This window comes from Hypanus sabinus, chromosome 22 (assembly GCF_030144855.1).
Source record: "Hypanus sabinus isolate sHypSab1 chromosome 22, sHypSab1.hap1, whole genome shotgun sequence".
Lineage (NCBI taxonomy): Eukaryota > Metazoa > Chordata > Chondrichthyes > Myliobatiformes > Dasyatidae > Hypanus > Hypanus sabinus.
In genome coordinates this window covers 27059840-27080917 of record NC_082727.1, presented here as the reverse complement: position 1 = coordinate 27080917, position 21078 = coordinate 27059840, and the positions used below count along the sequence as shown (strand labels likewise).

Sequence of the window (21078 nt, the reverse complement as noted above, 5' to 3'; positions counted from 1 at the left end):
GTCAAAAGAACCAGAAGCTACTCACAGATAAAAAATATTGACAGAACGTAAGCAAACAGTAACACCGTTCTTAGTTGTCTCATCATTGACTTTCTACCACCCCAAGATCATTGGCAACCAATCTTAAACATTCTTTCCACTAATTAGCAAGAACTTTGGGTGCTGTGTATATCACCTACAAAATTCACTGCAGTTACTTACCCAACACTTCCCAAACCCACTACTTCCATCCATTAGAAGAAAGAAGACATAGTTCTGTTTACACAACCTTCAATTTCTCCTCCTAGTCACACACACATCCTGACCTGGAAGAATATCACCATTCCTAATATCACAAGAACTAGATTCTTGAACTCGATAACAACTTTATGGAAGTACATTCCTCTAAGTACTACAATGATTCAAGAAAGAAGCTCATAACTTTATTGAGGACAATTAATGGTGAGCAATAAATGCTACCCTTCCCAATTATATCACACCTCACAAGAACTGATCAGTACAAGAGAAAAAATTCCAAAATCTTACATACAGTACAAACTGACAAATATGCAATGGAAAGAAATTTGTAAAACTAGAAAACATATAGTAATATATGCAAATTAGTAAAAGAACAAAAATATTGCTTTCAGATTCAGTCAAAGGTTCTTTCTTCTTTGAAACAAAATATCCTCTGCTATTCCACATTTATTGCAGAGAATGTTAAAACAGAAATTCCATTAGCTTATTTAAATTAGCGTTGATGGAGTCTCAACATTCCCAATTATTAACGACATTCCAGATGCTCCAATACAAACTTTATTGAAAACAACAATAAGCTGACAAACCATGCATACTTCTACACAACGAGTTTCATAACAGTAAAATCAGAAAATGCTTTCAATAAGCATTCATATTGATTATACCTTTGGATTAGCCAGTACTTTTTATACAATTTACATTCTGTACACAGTAACAAATCATTTACTCAGCTTGTTGCACTGATATTTACAAAGGATATGGACTATGGAGAAGGCCATGAAACCCAGTTTGTGTGAAATTTTTACAAAAAAAAAGATAGGCTACCTGGACACTCAAGCCAGCCCCGCTATTAAATATGATCACGGCTAATCTAGGCTGGCCTCAACTCCCCTTTTGTGCCAGGTCCCCATAACACTCAATTCCTGATCTTTCAGATATTTATCTCTACTTTAAGTACTGTATATTCAATGATTTGGCCTCAAGGACAGAAAATTACATTCACCATCCTCTAAAAGAAACTTGTATATATTGTATTAAATAACCTGTCCTTTAAATTGTCCCCTTGTTCTTAATTCTTCCACTAACAAGAATATCTATTTTGACAAACTCCTTAGGATCCTAATAAGGTCACCCCTCATTTTTCTAAATAGAAACCCCAATTATCTTTATGGGACAACCTCTTCATCCAAGGAATTGAACTGGTACATCTCCTTCAGACTTGCCTTTAATGCTACAGTATCCTTTTTAAGATAAGGAGATCAAAACTGCGCACATTATTCCAAGTGTGACCTTACCAACAACATGTACTATACAAACGTGACAAAGCTTCCCAATTTTTAAACTCAAACTCCTTTGCAATGATGACCAAAATGCTGTGGTGCCTACCAACTTCTTGTGATCCATGCACCAGAACCTCACTCATCTGTTATTTCTTCCTAGTTAGACATTACTGTGCTATTTATGCTCTCTTCAAGCCTCTTCCAGTATTCGCTCTTCGATATCTGACAGTGTTACCCTCTATTCCTTTCTCCTTTATATACATTTGTCCAGCTTCCCCTTAAATGCACCTATACTTTGCTGAGGTTTCAAACATTAATTTTATTTGCTATGGTTCATGGATTCTTAATTTGATTCTATCTGTTGTCCAGCCCTAGGAATGGTCAAACTTATTGGTTCAAAGTTCAAAGTAAATTTATCCAAGTATATGTACAGGTATATAACCATATACTACCCTGAGATTCATTTTCTATGCAGGAATTCACAGAAAAAACAAAGAAACACAATAGAATAAATGAGAAGCTGCACACAACCAAGATGTGCAAGCAACCAATGTGCAAAACATGACAAACTATGAAAATACAAAAAGAGGAAAAGCAAAATAATAACAAAACTATCAAGAACATGAGTTGTAGAGTCCTTGAAAGTGAGTTCATGGATTGTGGAACCATTTCAGTATTGTGATGAATTAAGTTGAATGAAGTTATCCTCTCTGGTTCAAGAGCCTGATGGTTGAGAGGAAATTGCTGTTCCTGAACCTGGTTATCAGGGACCTAAGGCTCCTGAACCTCCTTCCTGATGGCAGCAGTGAAAAGAGAACATGACTTGGGTGGTGAGTCCTTGATGATGGATGCAACCAGTCAGTATAACTCTCCACCATGAATCCATAAAAGTTTGTTGAAGTTTTAGATGAAATGCCAAATCTTGGCAAACTTCTAAGAAAGTAGAGGTGCTACTGTGCTTTCTTCATAATGGCAGTTACATGCTGAACCCAGGACAGATCCTAGGAAATTATAACAGCAAGGAATTTAAGTTGCTGACCTTCTCCACTTCTGATCTCCTGATAAGAACTGGCCCATGGACCTCCTTCTGTAGTCAATAATTAGCTTTTTTGGTTTTGTTGACATTAAGAGGTTGTTGTTGTGGCACCATTCAGCCAGATTTTCAACCTTCCTCCTACATGCTGATTCATCACCTTAGTTTTGGCCAATAACAGTGATGTTGTCAGCAAACTTAAATATGGCATTGAAACTGTGCTTAGCCTCACAGTCTTAAGTATAAAGCACATGCAGCAGGGGTCTAAGCACATAGCCTTGTGGTGACCTGTGCTGATGGTGATCGTTGAGATGTTGTTGCCAGTCTGAACTTATAGGGGTTTGCAAGTGAGAAAATTGGAGGATTCAGTTGCACAAAGAGGTATGAGGCCCAGGTCTTGGAGCTTACTGATTAGTTTTTGGTTGTCAAAAAGGAAATGAATGATTGCTTTTAGGACAAAATATTTATTAAAAAAAAAGCTTTCAATGTAACACAAAGATTACTTCAATGATGAGAAATCACGCCCCCAGTGTGCTTGGAGAATAAAATTACACCCCATTTTGGCAAGAAATATCAACATTTGATATCTATTACATCATTATATAGTACCAAACTACTTTAGTACCAAGGAGTGTTTTTATATCCACACTTGGTGGCATACTGGACAGCAAGAAAGCCCATCAAAATTTGTAAAAGAATCTGGACCAGCTGGAAAAATGGCAGTTGGAATTTCATGCAGACAAGTGTGTACTTTGTGAGGACAGACCAGGGTAAGACTTACACAATGAACAGTACAGCAATGAAGTGCGCAGTAGAACAGAATGATCTGGGAATCCATAATTCCTTGAAAGTGGCATTACACTTTCATAGGGTCATAAAGAGATATTCTGGCACATTAGTCTTCACATATCAAAGTACAGAGCAAAAAGTTGGGATGTTATGTTGAAGTCGTACAAGAGGTTGGCAGGGTCCAATTTGGAGTGTTGTGTGCAGTAAAGATAATAATAAGATTGAAAGGTCAGAGAAAGTTTATCTTTTTTTATGCCATGGACCAATACCACTAAGCAAGGGGTTCTACAGACCCCAGGTTGGAAACCCCTGTTCACAAGCATGTTGCCAGGACTTGTGAGGATCTGATTTACAGGGAAAGAGTTAGCACTTTATTCCTTATACCTTAGAATGAGGAGAGCTTTGATATGATAGAGGTATACAAAATTAAAATGGATATAGATAAAGTAAATGCAAACAGGCTTTTTCCATCGAGGTTGGGTGAAATTAGAACTAGAGGTCATGAGTTCAAGGTAAAAGGTGAAATATTTAAGGAGAATACAGAGGGAACTTCTTCATTCAGAGGGTGGCGAGAGTGTGGAATGAGCCGCCAGCAAAAGTGGTGAATACAGGTTCAATTTCAACATTTAGTAGAAGCTTAGACAAGTACATGGATGGGAGGGGTGTGAAGGGGCAAGTCAATGTATCTCGGCAGAATAATAGTTCAGCATGGACCATATGGGCTGAAGGGCTTACTTAGACCATAAAACTTGGAGCAGAATTGAGTTATTTGGCCCACCATTCCATCGCGGTTGATTTATTATCCCTCTCAACATAATATTTCAAGTATGATCTACGCAGTGTTTTATAGAGCTGTTACATTACCTTGTGGCTTTGAACTCAATCCCCCGACTAATGAAGGTCAACACAACATAACCCCTAACAACCCAATGAACTTGCGCAGCAACTTTGAGGGATCTATGGACTTAGACCCCTAGATCCCTCCGTTCCCCTACACTGCTATGAATCCTGCCATTAACCCTTTGTTGCTAATTCAAATGTGCAAATTCTCAGACCAGCTCTGCATCCCATCAATATCCTTCTGTAAACCTACAACAATCACAAATTATCCACAACTCCACCAACCTTTGTGTCATCTGCAAATTTACTTATCCACCCTTCCACTTCCTCAACCAAGTCACTAATAAAAATCACAAAGAACATGGGTGTCAGAACAGATCCCTGTAAAACATCACTGACCTCCAGACAGAATACTTTCCATCTACTTATCCACAATCTGCAGCTTTTTGCCTTTCAATTGCTGCTGAATTTTTCATTGTGTTCCTGGACTCTTACTTAGTCCCTCAAGGGTTAACTGTATCCTTAATTTTATCATCCACAAATTCTGTGACTTGTAACTCTAAATATAAATTATGACCAGAAATCGCAGCAAAATTCCTTCCAGTACACAGTTTTCTACCATCCTTCAATAAGAATAACTACTATTGCTCTGACCATCATAAATCTTAGGTACCATATCATAAAAGTTTTTTGAAAATACTATTTATCAACCTTTTCTGCTCGACTACCTCTTTACTACATTCTATTAGGTTATTTACGCTTCCCCCCCCCCCCCCGAAATTACTCTTTCCTTTCACAGTTAAATTATCCCCTCCCAAAGGCCTGTCCCTATTAAATTTACATTCTTAACTACTTGAGAGTTTGGTGAGGCTTTTTTTTTTAAAACCCTTAGTACTAACAACCTCTTTTAGAGAGAAAAAACAATTACATAAACACCAATATTTTTGAGAATCGATGGGATGGATGGATATATCATGAATCCACAAGTTTTTTTCACAATAATAAATATTTTTAGCAACGGGGTATCAAGTATACTTTAAAACAGTGGCAACACAATCATCCCTAGAAATGTGGATCTCCAGGGTAAATTCAATGCCCATCACTCTCAAACTCCACTACAGTTGCCATAACAAAACAAGGCAAAACATCACAACCGTGCCACGCTCCGGAGTAACTGTGGGTCCTTGCACCCGCCCGCATTTATTCCTTCGAGGACCACAACATACCAGAACTCTAGTATTTAAATAGACAGGGAAGAGTTTTCTCCGAACATGCACGCTGATGCGACAAACAACGTTAGGGAAACAATTGCTGCATTTATCATTACCACGTACACTTTTCTTGCGAGCAAGCAAAGAATTTCACTATACTCTGGTGAACATGACAGTAAATTGGTCTGAATCTGGCGTGATTTAGTAATCGACAGCAATTGAGCGGTGGGTCAGAGCAGGAGACGGCATAAATCCACAAGACATTGTTAGTAAATTGCGCGTTAGAAGGAGTACACACACTCTCTCCCAACATCCACATCGTGACACACACTCACCCCAGTAACCCCACCGTGAGACTCATCCCAGCACCCCCATCGTGACACACTATCACCCGAGCGCCCTGATGCCCATACTCACCGACAGTTCACTGTTGGAGGTCTCTTTGTAAGAGACGGCCCTGATCACCCCGGCTCGCCATTCCCATTCATGGATTCTCGACACGTCCAACTCACTGCCGTTGTCACCCACGCACACAAACCGCTTGCCGACCAGTTCCATCCGCGGACCCGCCGCCATCGCCTCCTCCCTCCCCACCCCCCGACTCGAAACGCCAAGAAAATCACACTTCACCCGACTGACATCCTTCTTCACAGAAACGCTCTGGCTGAGGTCGGAGAGAGACAAAGAAACGCGATGGGGGAGGGTGCGTGGTGGTGGGGAGCGGGGGGAAATCAAGTCAGTCAGACACCGTTCCCTGGCGTAAAGGAGGCGCCACTCCGGGGCCCGTCTCGCCCGTCCCGCCGCTGCCCGACACCGCCACCGACATCCAGCTCAAACCGGCCGCGTATCCCTCCGCTGCGGGCAAGCCAGAGGGAGACGGAGAGGGGAAGGAGATCCGTCCGCCAGCCCGGGCGACCACGCGCTCCCCCACCACAAAACCAGACAGCAAATAGTCCTCCTCCCCCCCCCCCCCCAGAGCCGCAGCCGCAGCGCTTGACATCCCTCTCCACCCCCACCAATGCAGCTTGACAGCTCTGCGGAGGTCACAGCCTCTTCTCCCCCACCCCCGCGACAGTTATGTTTTTAAAATAATTTAAGCCATAATTTATTCAGAACATATGGAGAACATTAACCAGATGGTTAATGTCACGGACACGGACTTGGCAATACGTGTGTTTCCCATAACATTGCAACCTTTATTCCTTCAAACAAGGTCCAATTTTTTTACATGAATGTTTGTCTGCTAACAACTCTGAGGGTATGTGTACAGCTGTCGCCATCGAACTGAGTTTAATACCATTTGGTGACATTAGATCTGAGGGAGTTAAATTACGTGTGTGTGTGTGTGTGTGTGTGTGTAGGGAATTCCCCTAAATCTCATAATCATCAGCAGTGATTCTCACTCGCAGTAGAGAGCAGATTTTGACGATAACTCGGCTACAAGCTGTCTTATTCCCAGTACAGTAGCTTTCTTCAACAAATGGAGTTTTTGTCATGAAGAACAGTCTCGGTCCGAAACATCGACTTTTCCATAGATGCTGCCCGACCTGCTGAGTTCCCGTGTTTTGTGCGTGAAGCTCTTTGTACTACTGTCTCAAGCACGTTTTCCTGACGCAGCAGCAACAGGACGGGAGGAGGGGAGGTTCAGGAGCCCCTTTCCAGCGCCAATTAAACAGCGCAGCTGAGACGGAGGACCATAACCTACTGTGCACTTGCATTGTCAACGTGAGGAAAGAGGAATTACATAAGTAAAACATTTGAAGATCAATCTAGACTTAATTGTTTTCAATAATAGATATTGTGGATACATTTAACAGTGCTTAATCGTTGTTACTACAGCATTGATAATGTACGTGCATCATGAGGGGAAAACGTGCTGCATATGAAGCGGTTAAAACATGAAAAGAGCCTGTAGCATTATTGGAAAGATTCTAGAATGGATAAAAGATTGGCTGACTTTTAAGATGTAGAATAGAAATAAATGGGCCTTTTCTGGTCCGTTGCTGGTGACTAGTGGTGTTCCGTACCAGCCAGTGTTGGAACTGCTTCTTTTCATGTTATACAGTATGTCAATGATTGGAAGAATTGATGGTTTTGTGGCAAAGGTTGCAGACAATACAAAGATAGGTGGAGAGGCAGAATGTGATAGTCTGCAAAAAGACTTGGGCAGATTGGAAGGATGGGCAAAAAAGTGGCAGATGGAATATAGTATATGGTCATGCACTTTGGTAGAAGGAATAAAGGCATAGACTACTTCAGAAATTCAACAGAGCTAATTCAGAAATCAATGGTGCAAAGAGACTTGGGAGCCCTACTGCAGGATTCCCTGAAGGTTAACCTGCAGGTTGAGTTGGTAGTGAGGAAACTAAGTGCAATGGACATTGTTCAGACCACATTTGGAGTATTGTGAACAGTTTTGGACCCCTTATCTAAGAAAGGATGTGCTGGCATTGGAGAGGGTTCAGACATCTTTGTATTCTGAGGGTATGCTCCTCTGCATGTCCACTCTATTTGCAACTTTAAATATTCAGTACTTCACAATGAAATCCTACCCACCCCCTCATTCTTCTAAACTTCAGTGAATATGGGTCCAGAGCCATCAAACGCTCCACATATGTTAACCCTTTCATTCTCATGACCTCCTCTGGGCACTCTCAAATGCCAGCATGTCCTTTCTCATCATTCATTTCAGTAAGGACAAAACTGGAAAAGAGGGAAGTCATGCTTTATTCTGAGAGAGAGCCTAAGGAGGTATTTCTAGATGTGAGTGCAGTGAGGTTTATACAATTGATGAGGCTAAGTGTATGTTCTTATGTTCAAGCTAAGTGTTAAATTAATAACGCAATAAAGCATAATGTAATAATACAAAGGAATTTGCCATTTTTAAATGAAGGCAACTTTTATTTTAAGCAACTTATCCGCTTTGTCAACTTATTCTTGGGGTCTCCATTCTTGCATCAAGTCAGACCTGGCACAGAAAATGAATCAGAGTAAATAGATATGCACAACCGTACAGATCTGCTGCTAAACCCAAAAATTTTGTTCTGCCATGAAACTGGAAAAGTCTGGGAATTATTGCAGTTTAAATCAGCATCTCTCATCAGACAAAACACATCATTGTCCATCCCAGCATAACCTTCTGAATTCCCTAATGATTTCAGTCCAATCCTCCAAGCAAATTAATTGAGACATACTTTCCTCCTGCTCTTTGACTAACCAGGTTTGTTGTAACAAGTAACCTCTCACCAGACTTAACCAGAAAGTACATTTACATGGCAAATGTCAGGGGAGAAAAGCCTGGATTAAAGTTTGTAAAATATGCTCTAATTTTAGCGCTGGATCATATGGAGTTATCAAAGCTGTTCAGAGTAAATGGGGAGAAATTGTTGCCTCCAACAAGAGGGGCAAAAGCAGGAAAGGATAGATTTAGAGAGTTAGCCAAAAAAACAAGAGAATCCAGAAGAAATTATTCTAGACACCGTGATTATTTATAATGCTTTACATGAAAGATTAACAGCAACCAGTTCAATGGGAATTTAGAAATGAAAATGGATAAATAACTTAAAGGGAATGATTCACTGGCATCAGGGAATAGGCAATGTTCTAGGACAATAGCTCTTTCTGTGCAACTGTGTCGATTATGTGGCTTATTTCTGTGCTGTGAAAAGAGAGCATTGCTTGGGTCAGCAGTCTTTCTTCTCATTATAAGTTTAATAGAAAAAGTGGCATTCATATCCTGTACCACATGGTGGTACGTAGTCTATGGTGACAGTTTAGCTGAACAATAAAGAAATACTGCATTATCAAAGAATCTCTCATTCTAATTAACTAAGGCTCTGCTTGTTTGAGCAGATGTATAAGATTGAATTAATCTTATTTTACAACTACAAATCTGGTTACATTAGACACAAATGTCAAAGATTACAAGAGAAATCGAACACTCATTTAAGAGTTACATTTTTAATATAGAGCATAGTCAATCCCTTAAGCACACAATGTTGTGCCGACCCTTTAACCCACTCTGTGATCGATCTAACCCTTCCCTCCTAGATAGCGTTCCATTTTTCTCTCATCCAAGAGTTTCTTAAATGTTCCTAATGTATCTGCCTCTAACACCACCTCTGGATGAGGGTTCCACACACCCACCAAACTCTGTGTAAAGAACTTGCCTCTGATATTCCCCCTATTCTTAACTCCAGTCACCTGAAAATCATGCCCCCTAGTATTAGTCATTTCCATCATGGAAAAAAGCTCTGGATATATTCTCAAACTATGCCTCTTATCATCTAGTACACCTCTACAAAACCACCTCTCATCCTCCTTTGCTGCACAAAGAAACACCCTAGCTCACTCAATCTATCAGCAGAATCAAATAGCATGTTTAAAAGCCCTACAAAAAAAATTATTACTCTCCCCCCCCCCCCAAAGTATACCAATAGAACAAACACAAGGAAATCTGCAGATGCTGGAAATTCAAACAACACACACAAAATGCTGGTGGAACACAGCAGGCCAGGCAGCGTCTATAGGAAGAAGCACTGTCGACGTTTCGGGCCAAGACATTTCATCCTGACGAAGGGTCTCGACTGGAAACGTCGACAGTGCTTCTCCTTATAGATGCTGCCTGGCTTGCTGTGTTCCACCAGCATTTTGTGTGTGTTGTTATACCAATAGAGACCATGTGTTAAGGAACTGGAGCTGCAGCTCAGTGACCTTTGGCCCATATGGGAAACAGAGGAGGTGATAGACAGGAGCTACAGGGAGGTTGTCACGCCTAAGTTGCAAGAGGCAGGTACCTGGGTGACTGTCAGGAGAGGGAAAGGAAATGGGTGGCTAGTGCAGAGTATCACTGTGGCCATTACCGTCAGTAAAATATTTACCGCTTTGCGTACTGTTGAGGAGGGAAAACAATCTGCCGGGGGGAGCCACTGCAACCGGGTCTCTGGCACTGTGGCTCAACAGGGAAGGGGGAGAAGAGGACTGCAGTAGAGAGAGGGGATTCCATAGTTAGAAGAATAGACAAGAGATTCTGTGGACGTGAGAGAGACACCCAGATGGTACGTTGCATTCCAGGGACATCTCAGATCGGGTCCACAGCATTCTAAAGAAGAAGGTGAGCAGCCAGAGGTCTTGGTAAATATGGGCACCATTGACAAAGGTAGGAAAAGGGAGGAAGTCCTGAAGAGAGAATTTAGTGAGTTAGGTAGAAAGCTGAAACGCAGGACGTCCAGGGTAGTAATCTTTAGATTGCTGGTTGTGCCACATGCCAGTGAGGGTAACTACAGGACAATTTAGCAGATGAATGCATGGCTGATGAACTGCTGTGGGGAAAGGGCTTCAGATTTCTGGATCATTGGGGATCTGGGGAAGGCACAGTATGACCTGTATAGAAAGGCTGAGTGACACCTGAACCCGGGGGGGCAGGTTTGGTAGAGCTGTTGAGGAGGGATTAAACTAATTTGGCAATGGGATGGGAACTAGAGTGATAGAGCTAAGGATGGGGCAGTTGGTGTACAATCAGATGCAGTGTGCAGTGTGACCATCAGGAAGGACAGGCAGATGGTAGGACAAATTTGTAGTCAGTGGGATGAGTTGCAGTATAACATGGGGACAAAATTTTAAAAGAATGATGAATACAGGACTGAAGGTGTTATATTTGAATGTATGCAGTATACGGAATAAGATAGATGATCTTGGAAGGCAGTTAGAGACTGGCAGGTATGATGTTGTGGGCATCACTGAGTCATGGTTGAAAAAAGATCATAGTTGGGAGTTTAACATCCAAGGATACGCATTATATCAAAATGACAGGCAGGTAGACAGAAGGGATTGGGTGTCTCTGTTGGTAATACACATGAAGTCAAATCTTTAGAAAATGGTGACATAGGATCAGAACATGTAGAATCCTTGTGGGTAGGGTTAAGAAACTGCAAGGACAAAAAGATCCTGATGGGAGTTATATACAGGCCTTCAAACAGTAGCCAGGATGTGGGCTACAAATTACAATAGGAGATAGAAAAGGCATGCTATAAGGGCAATGTCATGGTGATCATGGGGGATTTCAATGTGCGGGTAGATTGGGAAAATCAGATTGGTGCTGGATCCCAGGAAAGACAATTTATAGAATGTCTATGAGATGGCTTTTTAGAGCAGTTTGTGGCTGAGCCTTCCAAGGGATCAGTTATTCTGGATTAGGTGTTGTGTAATAAACCGGATTCAATTAGGGAGCTTAAGGTAAAGACACCCTTGGGATATAGTGATCATAATAGGATAGAACTCATCCTGCAGAGAAGCTGAAGTCAGGTTTATCGGTATTAAAGTAGAGTAATGGGAATTATAGAGACATGAGAGAGGAGCTGACCAAAGTTGATTGGAAGGGGACACTGCAGGGTGATGGCAGAATGGAAATAGCTGGGATTTCTGGTAGAAATTTAAAGGATAGATGCGTCCATAGAAGAAGAAGTATTCTAAAGACAGGATGATGCAACCGTGGCTGACAAGGGAAGTTACGAACAATGTAAAAGAAAGGGCATATAAAGGAGCAAAATTAGTGGGAAACTAGAGGATTGGAAAGCTTTTTAAAAACCAACAGAAGGCATCTAAAAAGCCAAAAGGATGGAAAAGATGAAATACAAAGGTCAGCTAACCAATAGTATCAAAGAGGATACCAAAAGTTTTTTGAAATATACATAGAGTAAAAGAAAGGCAAGAGCAGATGTTGGATGGCCAGAAAGTTATGCTGGAGAGGTAGTAATGGGAGACACGAGAATGGTGGATGAACCAAATAAATATTTTGCACTTGTGTGGAACTCACTAGCAGAATGTCACAAGTTTGAAGGTGTCAGGGGCAGAAGTGAGTGCAATTGCTATTAGTAGGGAGAAGGTGCTTGGGAAGCTGAAAAATCTGAAGGTAGATAAATTATCTGGACCATATGAACTACACCCCAAGGTTCAGAAAGGGGTAGCAGAAGAGATTGTGGGGACATTAGTAATAATCTTGCAAGAATCACTAGATTCTGGCATGGTTCTGAATGACTGGAAAATTGCAAATGTCACTCCACTCTTCAAGAAGGGGGGAGGCATAAGAAAGGAAAATATCAGCCAGTTAGTCTGACTTCAGTGGTTGGGAAGATGTTGGAGATGATCGTTAAGGATGAGGTCTCAGGGTACTTGGAGACACATGATAAAATAGGCCAAAGTCAGCATGGTTTCCATAAGGGAGATCTTACTTGACAAATCTTTTGAAATTCTTTGAGAAAATATAAGCAGGATAGACAAGGAGAATTGGTGGATGCTGTGCACTTGAATTTTCAGAAGGCCTTTGATAAGGTGTTGCACATGGGGCTGCTTAACATGATTAGAGCCCATTGTACTACAGGAAATATACCAGCATGGATAGTGGATTGACTAATTGGCAGGAGGCAAAGAGTGGGAATAAAGGCAGCCTTTTCTATTTGACAGCCAGTGACTAATGGTGTTTCGTAGGGGTTGGTGTTGGGACTGCTTCTTTTACGTTACATGTCAATGATTTAGATGATAGAATTGATGAAATTGGTTATTTTGTGGCCAAGTTTGTGGACAATACAAAGATAGGTGGAGGGGCAGGTAATGTTGAGGAAGCAGGGAGTCTGTAGGTGGACTTGTACAGGTTAGGAGAATCTAAGAAAGGATGCTCTGACATTGGGCAGGTTTCAGAGAAGGTTCATAGGAATGAGTCAGAGAATGAAGGGGTTATCGTATTGATGGCTCTGGATCTGTACTTACAGGAAGTTAGAAGAATGAGGTGGGGGTATCTCATTGAAATCTATCAAATGTTGAAATGAATAGATAGAGTGAATGTGGAGAGGTTACTTTCATATATTGGGGGTGTCTTGGACATGAGGGCACAGCCTCAGAATAGAGGGACATCCATTTAGAATGGAGATGAGGAGGAATTTCTTTAGCGTGGTGAACTGTGTAATTCATTGGCACAAGTGGCTGTGGAGGTCAGGTCATTGGGTGTATTTAAAGCGGAGGCTTATAGGTTCTTGATTTGTCAGGGTGTGAAAGGGCATGGGGAGAAGGCATAAGAATGAGCTTGGGAGGGAAAATGGATCAGCCATGATGAAATAGCAGAGCAGACTTGATGGGCTGAATGACGTAATTCTGCTCCTATGTCTCATGGTCTTATGTGAATATCTTTTTAAGGCATATTCCCCTTATGCATGCTATCAGATTTGACCGAAATGAACATGCATCCAAATTTATTCCTGATGTAAAGTTGTCATAAGTTCTCAGCTTTGTCTGCTTTTGTTTATGATTAGGTACAAGTCTTAAATATAAGGCTGCTTTAAGGAAAATTGAGCAAATAGGCACAGGATCAAATTATCACACGGGACTAGGCAACTATTCATAAAGCTAAATGTTCTGTTCATATGTTATAATTTAAATAATATTCAAATTGATGCATCGACAAAACTTTAGGAAAGTAAAGAAAGTAATTGTTATTTTGGAATCTTTAAAATAAAGGATATGTTTTAAAGTCTGGATTTTAGCAAAGTAGGCAGTTTTATTCCACTGATGTTCATTCTATTGGATGGATTTATTATTTCTCTCTCGATAAATTGTCTTGATTGATAATGCTTGTAAGATAGCACAAGAGGAACATACGTTGCTAAAATTAATGAAAACTTAGCTGAAGTTCAGAGAAAGGTAAAAATCATGATGCTTGTTTGCAAACCTTTTCTTTCTCATCGACGTTATGTAAGTTGATTGCAGAGATGGATATGAATCACAAGGCCAACAGTGTAAAAAATCTATCAAAGAATAAGAAATCCAACTAGGTCAACCATCCATATCCCATGTCCACTAGAGTCCTCTAATTGTTGGGTATTCTATGGAGAGTGAATCTGTTGTGGTTTCATAAGATTTTCCATCATGTACAGCTACAAGCCAGTGACTATTGTATAAGCAGTATGTCTTAAATTTTAGAAGCATTACCAAACAAATTTGACACAAAGCCACATAGAAATATGTTAACAGATGGAGAAAAGATCAGTTAAAGTCATTATAATCTCCATTCCCCTTTTGGAAACATTGGCAAACAAATTTGACATAAAGCCATATAGAAAAATGTTAACAAATGGAGAAAAAAATCATTTAAAGTCACTACAGATTTCAAATTGTTATTTCAATCTTCTTTCACCTTGCACATAATCCTTTTTGCTATTTAATCCCTCCTAACTTTCACCCTATGACTTGGCTTCTGTTCTGTTATTTCCTTTTCTTTCTCTTGACCTGCACAACACTCTGCTGACTATTTCTAGCATTTTCTTTTTTAATTTCAGTCTTTCAGCTTCTACCTTATTTTCCTAATCATTGGGTGTGGCTAAAGAAAGAGGCTTTAAGAATTATCAAGTGACAGCAATGGGTAGAAGAGCAAAAAAAAAGCTTTGTGCTTTATAAAGATAGGGGACCACTGCATGGACTAAAGAATTTAACTTCATTCTCTCAGAAATTTTAATATTTTAGAAGAAGTTAAGGGAGGATTCTCCAGAGATCTAGGCTTTGGCAGCTGAAACTGCAGTCACCAACAATGGAGTTATTAAAACCGACTGTTCAAAAGTCCAGAGGGGCTTGGACAACTAGAAGAGCATTTATCCTTACAGAGTTGGAGAGAATGGATGGGTCTTGGGGGTGGGGGCAACAATATCATATAAGGATTTAAAATTAAAGATCAAAAAAACCTTAAGGTACTGTGCTGTTTAGCCAGGAACTAGAATAGAACCATATGTTCAAGGGTAATAAATGAACGTTTTGAATGGTTTTGGAGGGTGAAAGATGGGTGCTTTGAAATAGTGAAGTCTGGATGTGGGTTTGGGGAAGAGAACTTGGGCATTGGCTGAGAGTTTGCAAGGACTATGGAGTCAAAGGGAGGTTTGGTTTGCAAGGTGAGTTTGCAAGGACTACGGAGTCAAAAGGAGGAATGGATGTTGAGTTGTCATCCAGGACATGTTGTCTTCTCATTATTACTGTCAGGAAGGAGGTATAGAAGCCTGAAAGCACACACTCAATTATTCAGGAACAGCATCTTCCCTTCTGCCATTTAGTCTCTAAGTGGACATTGAACACATGAACACTACTTCACTACTTTTGTTTTATTTATTTCTGTTCTTTGCGCTGTTTGTTTTAACTTAATGACCTAACATACATATATACAGTATACTTACTGTAATTCAGTTTTTTTTCTACAATTATTATGTATTGTATTGTGCTGCTGCCACAAAGTTACCAAATTTTGTCAGAATCCTAAACCTGTTTCCAATTCTGATCCACTTTGTGGGAACAGAATGTGAGTCTCTTGGACTGGATGAGCTTGAAGAAAGGTATTGATGGGAAATAGAAGAAAATGAGATTGACTTTATAAAAAAGGCTTAGGCTTGAAGAATGGGGAATTGGGCAAGGAGAAGAGAGGGGGAGATAAATGCATAATATCTATTTTATTGTCAGAAGTCCATGAACTCCTTGCACATGAAGGCTGGATGGAGGAAGCATGGAATATATTCAGCACTTGAGAAATACAGCCAGGTTTTATCATTGTTATGATAGTTAAAAGAGAAGTGTGGGACCTATTAATATAAAGCTGAAAGCCAAAGCAAACTTAACTCAAAACATAAAGTACCTGATATGGAGACATTTACAGTGAGAGGGAAATGGCATTGGCTATGCATTGTCTTGTCTCAAAAATACATGGATGCTATACTGAGGATTTATCTTAATCAAGGTAATGTATGAAACAAGGCCAGCAAGGCAGAGTGCAGACTGGCCATAAATCTAGTTGTAAATCTAGTCAGCTCCATCTTGGGCTCTACCCTACAAAGTACCCAGGACATCTTTAGGGATCGGTATCTCAGAAAGGTAGCGTCCATTATTAAGGACCCCTAGCACCCAGGGCATGCCCTTTTCTCACTGTTATCATCAGGTAGGAGATACAGAAGCCTGAAGGCACACACTCAGTGATTCAGCAACAGCTTCTGTCCCTCTGCCAAATGATTCCTAAATAGACATTAAGGCTTTGGACACTACCTCACTTTTTTAATATACTGTATTTCTGTTCTTGCACATTTTAAATAATCTATTCAATATACATAATAGATTTACTTGTATATTTACTATAATGTTTTATTTTTTTTCTCTCTCTCTAGTTTATGTATTGCATTGAACTGTTGCTGCTAAGTTAACAAATTTCACATCACATGCCGGTGATAATAAACCTGATTCTAATTCTAATCTGATGGATATGACTGGGTTTCATTTGACTTGTTTATGGTAATGAAACTCTGGAACCTAGCAATATTTAGTGATATAATGATATCATATCATGCATGAATGAACCAAAGATGCAGCACTTGTGCCAATCTTTTGTATCCTAAATCCTTTCAACTTTATTGCTTACAGGATACTCTAATGCAACCACAATAACACAAATCATTATCTTACATCCATTCTTTCAATTGTCTGATTGCAGAGGACAAGCAATTGCATTCTCCCGGACGTAGGCCATTCCATTGTGCTGCTTGTTCTTGGCACGTTGAAGACCTGAGCTCAGGAACCAATTCTGCACATAAAATAAAGTGAAGATGTGCCATTTAACAATGTATGCTTGGACCCTTTTTCTGAAAAGGTTTTCTTTTTCCCCATTCATTCCATCGGAACTTGAGTGATTGGTGTTCCTGCGCACAGCTATCCTCAATAATTGAGCTAAAAGGCAACTTTTTATTAACGGCTTCTTTTCCTCCCCTTCCCTCTCCATTGCACTACTTTGCAGCAAGGACATTCAATGACTTGTGTTATGTAAGCATAGAAACTTTAGAAAATATCTATCTATACAATAATGAAAGATTCTCAAGGTTGATGCTTTTTTTGATTTAAAGGGAGTTGGATGAACACAATATTAGTTTGGAATAGTATAATTTTGAGATAGCAGAAAGGACAAAGGCATCAAAAACATTAGGTGAGGCAAGAAAGACCCCACTATAGAATACTGGGTGTATCAGCAGTAAAGGGACCACAGTGATTTAAGAAGGTCATTCACCCACATCTTCTTATTATTTATTGTAATGCCTGCACTGTTTTGTGCACTTTATGCAGTCCTGCGTAGGTCTATAGTCTAGTGTAGTTTTTTTCTGTGTTGTTTTTACATAGTTCAGTGTAGATTTTGTATTGTTTCATGTAGCACCATGGTCCTGAAAAATGTTGTCTCATTTTTACTGTGTACTGTACCAGCAGTTATGGTCGAAATGACAATAAAAAGTGACTTGACTTAATGACAAATAGAAAAATGTACTAGTTTTGGGAAGACCGTTGAGGAGAGGTTATGTGGTAACTGGCATGCTCTCTGCTCATTCGCAAGATGTCTGTCAAGGCAGTGATGCTCCGGGATCATTCATAATATGCTTGTCAACATTCTGAAGGCGATAAAAGGGGGATACTGACAGCCAGGTGTACAGGGTCAGTATTAGAAGACCAAAGTGGAATGTGTAGGATGTTGGAAAGGTTAGGTCCCCCAGGTTCTTTCTGCATATATAAAAAAATTTCTGAGAAACTACCCTGGGATAGTTCTTAAAATGTATTGCGAGATAGCTCCACAATTTCATGTTACTTAATACATAGTATGAGTTTTTACAGTGAGGACTAATAACAAAATGTTCTAAGTTAAATTCTATATTTTATCACAGAGATTTGAAGTTAAAAATAGATTGTGTATTTATAGTTTGAAGAATAATTAAATATATTTTAGATTACTAGTATAGTGCCCCCTTCTTCACTCCCCTTGAACCACCCCAAGGTACTTCATCATTTTCCAGTTCTTTCTCCCTTCCTTCTTCTCTCCCTCCCTCGTTGCTAAGTATTTTCAAAGATGTATCCCATTTTTATTTTACAATGTGACTGGAACTGCAATGAGATTTATAATCACATAATTAATCATAGTTTTAATCATGAGACAACCCAAATTATGAAATATTGGAGTTCTGAATTTCATAAATCTGTGCTGACCATGACTAACTCTATTATTTTCCAAGTACCCTGTCACCGAAGAGAGAGATTCCAGCATTTCCTCTGCTGCTGATGTCAGGTCACTTTGAAACTGTGTATCAAGGGCACAATCCAAATTGAAGTGGATTTTCAGTGGAGGAGATAAATCAATGTCTCTTTGTGCTTTAGCAAAACCTCTTGAGCTGAGCGTGTTGATCTGCACTCAGGCAATTGAACATTGGACAGTACATCACAGCACTGGCGCTTCAGTCCATGACGTTATGCAGCTATTAACCTACTTCACGATCAACCTAACCCTTCCCTCTCACATAGCTCTTCATTATACTTTTATCCAGGCGCCTATCTAAGACTCTCTCAAATGTCCCCACTGTATCTGCCTCCACCACCATACATGCCATTTGGATACCACTCTGTGTGTAAGATACCTGCCCCTGACATCTTCCTCCAAACACCTTAAAACACTTACACCCTGGGAAAAAGGTGTTGACTGTCTACTCTATCTACACCTCTGTCAAGTCACCTCTCATCCTCTTAGCTCCAAGGAGAAAAGTCCTAGCTCATTTAACCTCCTCATAAGAAATGCTCTCTAATCCAGGCAGAACTTTGGTGAATCTCTGCACCTTCTCTAAATCTATCCTTCCTATAATGAGGTGTCCAGAATTGAACATAAACTTCAAGTGCAGAGTAAACAGTCTTGTGTTGCCTTGATCTTAATCTCCTGACTAATGAATGCTAACATAACATGGGTTAAGTTTTTTTTTCATTTTCAAACACTCTGATTGCATAAAAGGAGACCACTGACTCTATAATCGGGTCTCAGAATGAAGTTCTACCCAAAGGTCCATGGGCATTACTTTATCTTTCACATCACAAAGATTTTCAAAGCATCCACAAAGCTAGCACCCAACTTCAAGGCTAATAGTCAGCCTGAACCCTGACCCCAAAAATAACCACTTGTAAAACAATCACAACTACCACAGTTCAGCAGGTGTCTCAATTTTTGTTTGGAATGACAAACGACAAAAATTCATTTTATTGCTTGAAATATGAATGTGTTGCTATAAATCAGCACAAACAAAATGCTGGTGGAACGCAGGTGTCCTGACGAAGGGTCTCGGACCGAAACGTCGACGGTGCTTCTTCCTATCGATGCTGCCTGGCCTGCAGTGTTCCACCAGCATTTGTGTGTGCTGCTTGAATTTCCAGCATCTGCAGATTTCCTCGTGTTGCTATAAATGTTTGTTTTTCTTTCGTCTTTTAGAATGTTTATAATTGTTACTGCTGATGCACGTCGGCATTCTAGGGTGAAATCAACCTGTTATTTAGATGGTTTGAAATGTTAGTTCAGTCCTGCCGAAGCGTCTCTGCCCGAAACATCTACTGTGCTCTTCACGATGCTGTGTGTTGCTTGGATTTCCAGTGTCGGAAGATTTTCTCTTGTTTGTGAAATGTTCTAAGCTGTCTCGCTCTTTAGAATTTGTAGTTGCTGACCGTACTCAATTTCCAGCAGAGCCTTGACATGGAGAACGAAACGTTCGATGCAACCTGGTTTGACCCAGCCATCGCAGCCCAAACATTCGGTGGTGAGGGAAGCAGGTTTTTTTTCCTGACTGACAGACGCGACGACCAATCACGATACGAGAAATATTCAAGTCAGCCAATGGGATCGGGGCAAGGGTTGCCGGGAGGTTGGGAAGCGGCTCGGGCTTTGGCAGAGAAGAAAGTTTCGGGGATAAAGCGTGTGGAAGAGCGGGGCCGACGGTGCCTGGTCGGACGGCACAACTTTCGTCGCGTTAATAGTGCCCGAGCCTCGACCGACGACGCGGCCCGGGAATACGATGGTGTCGTGGATCATCTCGAGGACTGTGGTGTAAGTGGGAATGTTGGTGGCAGGGAGGCAGGGAGGCACTTGGGCCTCCAGAGCCCATAAACCTTTAACGCCTCCACCCAAAGTAACGAACCATCTCGGCAAGCTGCGTCAACAGCGATAGTGGGCTCTCCGGTTATAGAACATGAATCGGCGATGTTTACCACTTACCTGAAAACATTTTTCTTTCCTTCCTTCCTTCCCCCACCTCTGCCCCTCCCCCACCCTCACCCCACCTCTGCCCTTCTCCACCGCACCCCCACCCAAGTACATGACGGAAGAACGATCTTAACGTGTTATTACATGTGTATCAAAATCCGTCTGTCGTAGGTGCCCTGGTTGAATGTGGACATAGTTCCTTCACCCTTTCAGTCCTTATAAAGTAAACGTAGATGCCGAAGGGCTGGCTTATGGTATGACTAAAAGGGAATATAATGCTGTTCATGCTGAAACTATTTAATGTTGTAAAAAGACAAATGACTTTAGAGCAATACACCCCTCAAAAGAGCTTTTTGTTGACAATCCATTATATATTTTAAAAAATTAACTCAATTGTAACAGCTGGGTTGGGATTGTTGTACAGTTGAATGTAAATAATTGCTATATAGGTAGACTGCCAAGTGAACTGACATACGAGGGAGTTTTGAGAAGCTTTTTCTAGTTGTTGGAAACCTGAAATTTAAAAACATATACTGGTGATAGGGATCATGCCAAGCAGAGTCTGCAGAGAGGGAAAGAGAACTAACCTTTCAGGCAGATGACCTTTAACTAGAATTGCTTTTATTT

At 40.6% G+C, this 21078-nt stretch overlaps 2 protein-coding genes and 1 long non-coding RNA gene across 8 annotated transcripts in view; 1 reads left to right on the top strand and 2 right to left on the bottom strand.

Annotated features, from left to right (window-relative positions):
* Nucleotides 1–6340, bottom strand: part of jmjd1cb (jumonji domain containing 1Cb) — a 190647-nt gene extending 184307 nt beyond the window's left edge. For 4 of the 5 annotated variants that reach the window (XM_059947352.1, XM_059947351.1, XM_059947354.1 and 1 more), the window contains exon 1: nucleotides 5808–6340. In XM_059947352.1, coding sequence (XP_059803335.1) covers nucleotides 5808–5966 — 159 coding nt within the window. In that variant the 5' untranslated portion in view covers nucleotides 5967–6340. The remainder of the gene's footprint in view (nucleotides 1–5807) is intronic. The other variant, XM_059947355.1, reaches the window with a different exon arrangement.
* Nucleotides 6341–8271: 1931 nt separating this feature from the next.
* LOC132379459 (uncharacterized) lies at nucleotides 8272–20513 on the bottom strand. The gene is made up of 4 exons (XR_009507426.1): nucleotides 20464–20513; nucleotides 16869–16986; nucleotides 14110–14185; nucleotides 8272–8358 (listed from the first exon to the last, which is right to left on the bottom strand). It is a non-coding gene; the product is annotated as an uncharacterized LOC132379459 (long non-coding RNA).
* The window catches only part of reep3b (receptor accessory protein 3b), a 72284-nt gene continuing 71302 nt past the window's right edge, over nucleotides 20097–21078 (top strand). For both annotated transcript variants that reach the window (XM_059947350.1, XM_059947349.1), the window contains exon 1: nucleotides 20097–20295. In XM_059947350.1, coding sequence (XP_059803333.1) covers nucleotides 20264–20295 — 32 coding nt within the window. In that variant the 5' untranslated portion in view covers nucleotides 20097–20263. The remainder of the gene's footprint in view (nucleotides 20296–21078) is intronic.